Source organism: Branchiostoma lanceolatum, chromosome 1, assembly GCF_035083965.1.
Source record: "Branchiostoma lanceolatum isolate klBraLanc5 chromosome 1, klBraLanc5.hap2, whole genome shotgun sequence".
In the NCBI taxonomy this organism is placed as follows: Eukaryota; Metazoa; Chordata; class Leptocardii; order Amphioxiformes; family Branchiostomatidae; genus Branchiostoma; species Branchiostoma lanceolatum.
In genome coordinates this window covers 6,058,805-6,068,388 of record NC_089722.1, presented here as the reverse complement: position 1 = coordinate 6,068,388, position 9,584 = coordinate 6,058,805, and the positions used below count along the sequence as shown (strand labels likewise).

At 45.9% G+C, this 9,584-nt stretch overlaps 1 protein-coding gene and 1 non-coding gene across 10 annotated transcripts in view; one reads left to right on the top strand and one right to left on the bottom strand.

Annotated features, from left to right (window-relative positions):
- The first annotated feature begins 475 nt into the window (after nucleotides 1-475).
- On the top strand, nucleotides 476-593 carry Trnal-caa (transfer RNA leucine (anticodon CAA)). The gene is made up of 2 exons: nucleotides 476-513; nucleotides 548-593. It is a non-coding gene; the product is annotated as a tRNA-Leu (tRNA).
- Nucleotides 594-2,114: 1,521 nt separating this feature from the next.
- LOC136431041 (afadin-like) overlaps nucleotides 2,115-9,584 on the bottom strand; it is a 75,033-nt gene continuing 67,563 nt past the window's right edge. For 5 of the 9 annotated variants that reach the window (XM_066422236.1, XM_066422244.1, XM_066422250.1 and 2 more), the window contains 3 exons: nucleotides 7,956-8,948; nucleotides 7,392-7,454; nucleotides 2,115-6,095 (listed from right to left, as the gene is read on the bottom strand). In XM_066422236.1, the coding sequence (XP_066278333.1) occupies nucleotides 3,766-6,095; nucleotides 7,392-7,454; nucleotides 7,956-8,948 (3,386 nt within the window). In that variant the 3' untranslated portion in view covers nucleotides 2,115-3,765. The remainder of the gene's footprint in view (nucleotides 6,096-7,391; nucleotides 7,455-7,955; nucleotides 8,949-9,584) is intronic. The other 4 variants (XM_066422281.1, XM_066422257.1, XM_066422290.1 and 1 more) reach the window with 4 other exon arrangements.

Sequence of the window (9,584 nt, the reverse complement as noted above, 5' to 3'; positions counted from 1 at the left end):
TCAGCCTCACGTGTCAAAAGCGACCTCTAGCAGTTCGTAAAAGTTACGCAGCTAGATTGTGCACGTTGGTTGCAATAATTTTTAAAACCGCCGCGTGTCGCTAATGCCACACACCTCGCCCCCACTGTTACATACGTGACCAAAGCATGATTTAGGATTAAGGACTGTTTGGAATGAACACATGCATTTGTGAATATTTCTGACTTTCATTCTTGGACTAAATGGCGGTTTGTAGACTAGAATGTCCCTGATTTTGTGACATGACTGCAGTAACGTCATATGTGATGCAACATCGAGGCAAGCTGCGTATGGCTCTGTACATTTCACATTCGCTACTCACATACACCTTTATAATGCGTTTAAATTAGATAAAATGTATTACTAGATGATTCTGAAGGAAAATAACCCCTTCTAAGTGTTCCTTTGTGCTAGTTTACGTTTCATATTCCATTTATTGAACCATTTCTGCATGAATGTCAGGATGGCCGAGTGGTCTAAGGCGCCAGACTCAAGGGTGGAAGTCCCTTCCCGGCATCCAAAGCGAGGGTTCTGGTCCCCGAATGGGGGCGTGGGTTCGAATCCCACTTCTGACATATCTTTTTGCCCCGTCTTTTTCTTGCAATTTGGAATCAGTTGATGCTTTTAACGTCACCTATCTTTTATCTATCGAAGATCTCCCCTCAAATTTACTTTTAGAGCGGCTTTATCATACTCTTTACCCTTTTTCTACAAGTCTTAAATACATACATGACATTACTAAGGTTAGAGAACAATTTGCAACTTTGTACAAACAAATGACCATTTTGGGATGATCTCCAAATAGAGATTAGAAACGGAGAGCTTCGTAGATGCAACCTTTTTGGTATTTCAGTCTCAATTTTTTTTTACATCGATTTCAGCAGCTGTTGTGCATGTCACAGTTTTTCCACAATTAAGTAGCTTTGTAGTCTGTCCACTTGTTCTTGAAAGTTATAAAGAACAGTCTATTTCTATTGAAAAATAATGATAAAGGACAGTTTCCAAATCACAATTATACTAACATTGCCAATTGTGTTCAGACTAATTTTGGCTAATCTTGATGTTTTTTAAACCTGTGTCATCATTTCTAAAGACATCTTTATCAACAAAGTACTCCATTACTGGTTTCCAAACCTACATTTTGTATTATAGATCCCAAGTCTCGTCACTGCTATTTGCGGAGAGGAGACTCAGGAGCTGTAATAGGTTTGGATACCAGACTACCATTACAGTGTCCATGAATTATGTTGACAAACTGTATAATGACACCCAAGACTGCCTGCATAAATTGTGGGCTTTAAGATTTTTTATTGGCATAGTTTGACTTCAGGCAACACTGAATAAAGGGTTCTGATCAGTGTAAAATAAATGTAGTAGGATCCCCCTAGTAGGTAGAAGCCAGACTACTAGTGGTAACATTGTACAGGAAAGTAATGACAGGCATAATCATAAGAAAAACTATACTGTCTTTGGTAGAGATTTGCTCTGTCCAAGTCCTGTCTACTCCTACCTTCTACTATAGGTTTTAAGATACAGTTGGTCTGATCCTATCATCTTCCTGTTATGAAGGTGCATGCTTTGTGTATGAATGCCTCTATCATGAGATAGCAATGTATGGAACTTTATAGTATGGAATTTAGCACACAAAGCTAATTGTCTTCATCTATCTTAGATCCAACACAATCCAGGTGTAGATGTATTGTTACACGAAAAGCAACTGGATAAAATTTGGAAACAGTCAAGTTGCTTGAGTGGCTGTTTTTTGGTGTAATTCTTATTATCTGTAGCCTCAGTTGCAGGCTCTGAACCGGCTTTTTGGGGGGCTAAATAATACACTTTTTGCAGCCAACCCATCTAGCCGACTGATAGTTACAGGGTTGGCTGATAGTTATGGGTTGGCTGCAAAAAGTGTATTATTTAGCCCCCCAAAAACCCGGTTCAGAGCCTGCAACTGAGGCTATATTATCTGGATGTCTAACCTTCATTGATGTCTATGTATTGTACTGTACAGATATGATGATGTCTGTACTTCTGCCAGTTGATTTCAAAATAGAATTGAATCTACCGCAACAGAATACAAAACAAACAGCCTCCTGTGTTATGTCAATGGATTTATTACATGAGAGAAAGGTTGTTATGAATATCCAGAAAAAAAAGAAGGTTTTGCTACAAGATGATACAAGTAAAACAAGTCTGCTTACATACATGTATATGGGTACATTCTGCATGGTTGTTAGACATATCTGAATAGGAAAAGTGAAATACATTTTGCAAAACCAAAGGCTAACCTGTTGGTGGTAGTTACGCAGTAATGTGTACATACAAGCAAATGCTGAAGTGATATATACATGATACAGAGAAAGAAACGCTGCCGGTGGCATCCAAGACACATTCAGTGGCTTGTTCACCACAATAGCAACTAACACTGTACAGAGAAAAATCTTCTGTTGCGTACGTTCAAAAACTCTAAAAAGAAACAACAAAAAAATCTTTAAAAGCCATCAAGGAGCTCAAAACTTCACTGCTGTCCCCAGTGAGCGGGGTACTTTCTTCAAGATCTAACAAAGATCTTATACCACAGCAGGAGCATTAATTAGTTCACTACTATTGACCTTTGTACTTTATCCTTATGATCACACCTTCTATGCTTCCAATACATGAAAGTTCACAATTTCATCTACCACAAATCTGTAGTCAATCCAAAATTAACATCTTAATGTCTAGTGTTAGATTCAAACTTACTGAAGAGAATGGTACCAAGCCTCCATGTCTTGTCTACAATAATACAGTTGCAGAAGTCTTAGGATTATGACGTGTTAAGGCTACAAACTACAGGCTAGGAAACTTGGACCTTTTAGCATTTCACAGTAAAATAAGTATCTCCATGCAATCCGTACAATTCATCTCGTAACTCCTTACTACTAATTATCCTCAATAACAGTATGTTCTTTTGAAATGGCAAAAAATAGCATCCTAGCATGAAATACATTGTGATACACACATACATGTACCTATAGCCCTAACGTTTGTCTCAATATCCAAATGGTCGCCGGCTACGACAAACCGTCTATCATTGCGCACATGTACAAAGCTCCACTCATGATACCGCCATCCCCCGAGGCAACCTCCGCAAGACCAAGTTTAGAGCAGGCAAGACTTTTGGCACACTTGGGACAGTCTGAGGTACTCTGCTTTTGCCACCACCATGCCTTATTTCGTCACAGTCTCGGTGTGAACAGTGCCTGCTTGTTTCTTTTACTCTCTTTCTGAGCACCGAAAATTCAGGACTCTGCAACTCCAGTCAACTCTTAAGGTATAAAATTCTGTACAGGGAGTAAAAAGTACAAAAATTCTGCAAATTTTTCCGTTTCTTTTTTTAATCTACAGCTAAATCTTCACTGTGATAGAAAAATTAACTCCATTCAAAAAACATTCAATCTATTATGAACATCCACATTCAGGAAATGTCCTGGAGCATGATTAGAGATGTCTTTAAATTTCAGCTCAATTTTGTATTTCTTCTACTAAGCAAAACATCTGGTTATGCAATAGGTGAGTCAGAGTATGTAGTTTCCAGGCTATTATAATATAAGTGTTTGTAGACTATTTAATCATTGTGGGAGAAACAAGTTTCCCATCACTATTCCACAGTATGACTTCTCATCTAAATTTGCTGTTAGTTATCATTCATTTCCATCGCTACAAGAAAGGCTTTTGTCCACTACACTGGTCCTAATGTTACTCCCGCTAACCCACTGTTTCTGGTGCGTGTTCTTTCAGCCATTTTGATGTACGTGGCTTCTCAATGGTCTGCCCCTGGTCAAACATTTTCATGCGATCTTTGAAGGAAAGTTTCTCGGGACCCGGCTTTTTCTTTGCGGCCTCCGAGGCCTGCGCTTTCTTTTCCGCCTTTCGCCGCATGACCGGATCCCGATAAACCTCCTGCGCGCCAATGATGCAAGGGGTAGTACCAGCCATCTGCTGGGTGTTGTACGTGTTTAGACCTTGGGAGTTAGCTGGAGATGCAAACTCGTCAGGTTTATGGGAGGGGGAGGAGGAGGAAGAGGCACTGGAATGGTACGAGGCGGTGGAGGAAGTGGGATGGAGAGCGTCGTACGATGGTTTGGATGGGGGGGACGGTTTCCTCTCCTGGTCGTAGTCGTTGTAGTTGTTGTACGCTCGAGAGTTGTCGTCGTTGTACCTGTCGGAGTCACGCAGGGACTCGTATGAAGACTTTCGCTGCGGGGGAGCAGGTGGCGCGATGAAGGTCTTCTCTGGAGGTGGGATTTGGTAGGCGTTGACTCGGGTGGACTGGACACCAGGGTGCTCCCTGGCAGTGGGGGAGGATGCATCAGAGTCGGACGCTGAGTCCCTCTTCTTGTAGATCAGGGTCTCGGACGTGAGCTTTCTCTCGAGAAGTAGCCGCTCCCGTTCCTGACGTTCCTGCCTCAGGCGCTCCCTTTCCCGCTCCCTCTGGCGTTTGGTGAGGTATTCTGCTTCTCTTCGTTTCCTCTCTGCCTCGCGGTATGCCTTCTCCTCGGACTCTCGCTGGGCCTGGATCTGGCGCAGAGCTTGCTGGTCTTGCTCACGCTTGATGCGTATCTCCTCCTGTTTCCTGTGGCGCATCTGCTCCTCTTCCTGCTCCTGGAGTCTCCTGGATTCGTCCTGTTCGATGCGCTGCTGCTCTCGGAGCTGGCGCTGCTTCTCCAGCCACTCCTCCTGCTCGCGCTCACGTTTGTCCATCTTCTGTCCCATCCTCTGCCTCTGCTCGTCGCGCTCGGCCTGCAGCTGCTGGAGGCGATGCTCCTGCTCCTTGATCCTCTCCATCTCGCGACGTTCCTCTTCGTACATGCGCTGGTGGTCCTTCTCGATAATCCGCTGCTTTGCTGCCTCCGCCTCTTCTGCAACGACACGGACGAGCTGCTTGGGGTGAGGCTCTTCGTCGCTTTCAGAAGCGGCCTCTTCGTCTTCTTCACTTCGCCTTCTTGCGTCTTCAGCCCTGCGCTGGAACTCATCTTCCATTCGCAGCTTTCGGAGCCTCTCCTCTTCTTCGGGTCGTCTGTAGTTCTTCCCTTCAAGCTCCTGGATTTCCTGCTCCCTCATCTGCTTCAGCTGCTCGTTGATTTGCCTTTCGATGTAGACCCTCTTCTCCCTCTCCCACGGAGACGGGGAGAGAGTGTCGCTCTTCTCGAGGACGTAGGTCACCTCGGACGTGTAGTTTTTGTTGCCGTTCATCCGCTGCTTCCGCTTCTCGGCGTCAACTTCGATCTCCTGTATCTCCATGAACCTCCGCTCTTCTTCAGAGCCGTACTGTTGCGGGCCGTCGGTGTGGCGCAGCCTGTGCTGGCTGGCCTGTTCTGGGTTGTACGGTGCCGAGCGCATAGTTTCTGCCAGCTTGGCTCGCGGAGAATCGCTCTGCTGTCGGCCACCTGGGTACCGGCCGATCATCTCTGCAGGGGGTGGTGGTGGCGGAGGGGGGCTGTCGTTATAGCGAGGGTCGGGTGGAGGGGGTGGCAGATCAGGCGGGACACCGTCATAATTCTCTGGGGGTGGGGGAGGAGGAGGAGGGGGTGGGGAGTCAGAGTAGCCTGGCTTGGAGCCATAGGGCTCAGCCCTATAGGTGACATTGTACCTCGGTGCCTGCTGGTCTTGAGGGGGGTGCCTTTCCTTAGCGTGCCCTACGGGGGCGTACCTATCCCTAGCCTCGGGAGGCAAGTACCTCTGGTCCACATAATTCCTGTCCTGATCATTAGCGGGGTGCCTATCTCTAGGGTCTACATTCATATAGTCTCTACGGTGGTCGGGGGCGCCGTATCTGTCCCCACGCGGGTCGGCGTAGTTGCTGGTGGTGTTGGGACTCCTCTGAGGCGGGGGCGGTCCTCGGCGCATCTCGCCCACCCTGCGGGGCTCGGCCTGCTGGGGGTAGCCCAGGTTGGAGGTGGACTGGGAGCGCGGTGCGTCGCGAGGTGGCTGCTGCTTCAGCTGGGCCTGGATGTTGGGGTTGGACGCCGCCGGCCGGTAGCCACCACCCTGCTGCTGGGGCGAGGGACGGCCCTGGCCGTACATCTGGCTGTACGCTGCAGGGGAAAGACAACGTCAGGGGATTAACAACAGAACTGTAGATAAACACAAGTAACAATTAAGGTACCTGTACACTTAGATGTTTGGGCATTTCAATGTCGATGACGAAAGTTTCCAAATCAAACAATATGGCTGGAAAATAGAAATGACAAAAAATTGACCTAATAAACAAGATGTGGGTCCAGTAATGATACAAAACAAAAATACAAATACAGAATGCTTTTAACATTTTGAATCATTTGAAAGATTCCCCTGATGAAGACAATTCCATTTTCTCCAGTCAATATTGAAGTAGTCATCAGTAAATGTCTTGAGATTGCGAATCATTGTGCCAGTCTTGTCTGTTGATTCAACAAGTTGCAGACAGCCGTCCTGGAAGCTGACATCTTCATCCAAGGGAAAATAAGGTCATGACCACAAGTGAAAGCCTTGGTAGGTCCATGGTAAATCCCTAGGTGGATTCCACACAGTCAAGGTAGCAGATATTGGGTAATCTGTTGTCCAATCTATACAGTGGGCTTCTCAGGACTTGTCAATGGTTCAAAGGTCTCCTTTCAGAGTCCTCCATTGTGAAGCCATGTTGCTTGAAGTGATCCATTGTTGGCTGTACTTCATCAGTCTTCGTTGTGATGAGAGACTAAATTCTATAACTGTATTTGCTAACTCTAGACCGGGACACCATTCCTATGAAGTGTTGCTCTCAGATGAGTTGATGTGTAGAAGGAATCATCCAATGCATGACTTTTCTACATCTGTTTCACTGACTAGATGAGTACCTCTGAGTTTGACTTGACTGTGTCACAAATGACTTCCTACACCTTCACAAAGAACTTTTTACCTTCTACACTGACTTCTTCAACATAAATCTAGACAAAGCATGTTCACTGTCTTCCAGATGACAAGACTGATATCGGTATCTCTGATGCACTGGTGTTAATGTTCAACAGCCAACAAGATATGAAGCATGAATTTCATTAATATGTAAACAAAATAAGTCATGTTTGCCATGGTCATATGACATGCAAATAAACAAATAATACATCAACTTAGTCAACACAGAATTCAACACACTTGGCAAAAACACTGGTTAGTGAAATGATAATAACACATCACACACTGCATGCTACATCTATGCATGCAACTACATTTAGTACAACTGTATGTACACAACATGGCAACAACAAAAAAGGTTAGGAACAGCTTACGACAGCACTGATGCGCACAGCCTTGTACAGCACTACACAGCACGATACAGCTTGGACAGCCAGCTGTGAACGGGCTATCATACTTACTGAGGGAGGGGGCTGACAGTGTGTTAGCCCAATGCACCCCAAGCTTGCCGGACTTATGAGGTTCTATATTGGATGAACATGCATGGATAGTTTGTACACGGTTAGTACATTACATTCAAAACAAGGTCAGTATCGATACTCCCAACTAACCCTCCCCCATCCCAAGGGCCTGTCAGTCACTACAACACTGACCATGCTTCATGCTGACACTTGGTTCAAGCTGGCATCCTCACATAATGCCAAATGCAGTTATTTCAAACATGCATTGTTTAACTAACTGTAGCAAGAACACCAATGCATGAAACAAACAAAAAAGCCGATAATATTTTTGCAATTTTTCAGATATCAATAACAAGCACTTTTGTACTATGGTCTATAATAATGCAACAGAGCAGCCATAGTCATAGACTTTGAAGAATTCTTTGTTTGTAAATGAGAGAATTAAAGTGGCTAACACTGCCAGTGGCAAGACTGTTCGGATACGCCTGCAGAAGTCATAGTCCCAGCACGAAGCATGTCCCAGAGAGGCACACTGGTAGAAGTCCCAACATCGATGTCCCATACCTGACACATAGTACTTAGTCGACCCTTCCGAATGACGGCGGCTTTTCTGGCTAAGGGTTTCCTCGTCCCTCTTGGCTTGCTTATCCCTCTCCTCTGCCTTGCTCTGATAGTCAGAGATCGACACAGCCTTCCTAATCCTGCCTAACTCGCTCGTGCTAAGGGAGGCCTGGGTTTTCAGGCTAAGCCTTAGAGTATCTAACCCTTCTTTCGCTTCTTGCTCCTTCTTTTCGAACTCTTCCTTAAGCTCGGAGCAAGAGCGGGACCGTTTGATTTCCTTTCCAAAGGGCCGCATGTTGTGCGTGATGGCCGACCTCTTTATGTGGTGAACTACACCGTTGGACAAATCCCCGTTCATTACAATTTCATTTGAATATCGTGTCTTGACATTCTCTTTCCCAATGTGAGGCACACCGTTGGATAATTTGTCAGACTTACGGATATCTTCCTGTTTTGGACTTGGAGGTGGCCAGTTAAAAGACCTACTTCCCCGAGGACTGGGGCTTTTGGGGCTTCTGGGACTGAGGGGGCTTCTGGGGCTACGAGCGCCCTTCAAGACACCGGCCTCCTCTTTCGCCTTCCAATCGCGACTCTCTAAATCGTTAACGAGACGGGAGAGGGAGGACGAGCGACTACGGTTCTGGGAAGCCGAGTGGGACCTGCGAATGATTCTACGGACTTTAATCTGCTCACGGACGGACTCTATCTCGTTGCGAGCTCTCCTGCCCCTGGCCTCGGCATCGCTGACAATGTCTGATACAGATTTAGACTTACTATTGGTGTTGTGGAGGTGGGGGGAGGAGCGGTACTCCTCCCTCCTCTGTACTGTGCCGGAACCTTCCCCCTCGGGTGCCATTTTTTCTCGCCAGGGTGGGGTGCTGACTTGGTTTGTATGGCGTGCGAGAATATCTTCGCTCTTAGGGCGCGTCTTGGAAGGGGTGGTATCACCCCCCTGTGACGGACTGAGGGCAGTGGGACCGAGGCTGCGACGTGACACTGGAACGAGGACAGTCATGGTCAAGTTTACTACATTGTAGATCACAGCCAATGTCAACAAACAGTACACATATAATGGGGTTAGCAGTAATGTTGTCACAAATGTAACACAGTTAGGCCACAAATAAAACTCTTTTGATATGATGCTAGATGAAACAAGTAGTGTTACTTTGCCTTCTCTATTTCTATGCTGCAGGAGGCCTTGCAAGATTGCATTTGTTAGTTTTGTTATCCAGTGGCTCATTATAGAAAGAGAAAGGCAGCAGTTGACCATCATCCAAAGCATCCCAAAGCACCGCAGCAAAGCCCGGGGGTTACCGCATTATGAGGAGGCTCAAAGGGATTTCCAGAAAAGTCCAGTAATGGCCACACAGCACAGGTCTTATACAAGAAAGTCTTCCACGGCACAATGGACCAGGATGAGGAGAGCATCCTTAAGGAGGTGTCCCACTTCACAGCATTGTTTCCACAATATATCAAAGAACGTTGAAAGACAGAAGAAAGGATGGACAAGACAGATGAAATGGAGAGATGGATGAAGAGCGGCACATGTCCTTGTCTGATGGAATCACCATGGTACATGTATGTGTGCTCGTTGCCTCTCTTGAAGTCTTGATCCACTGACAGGAACAAGCT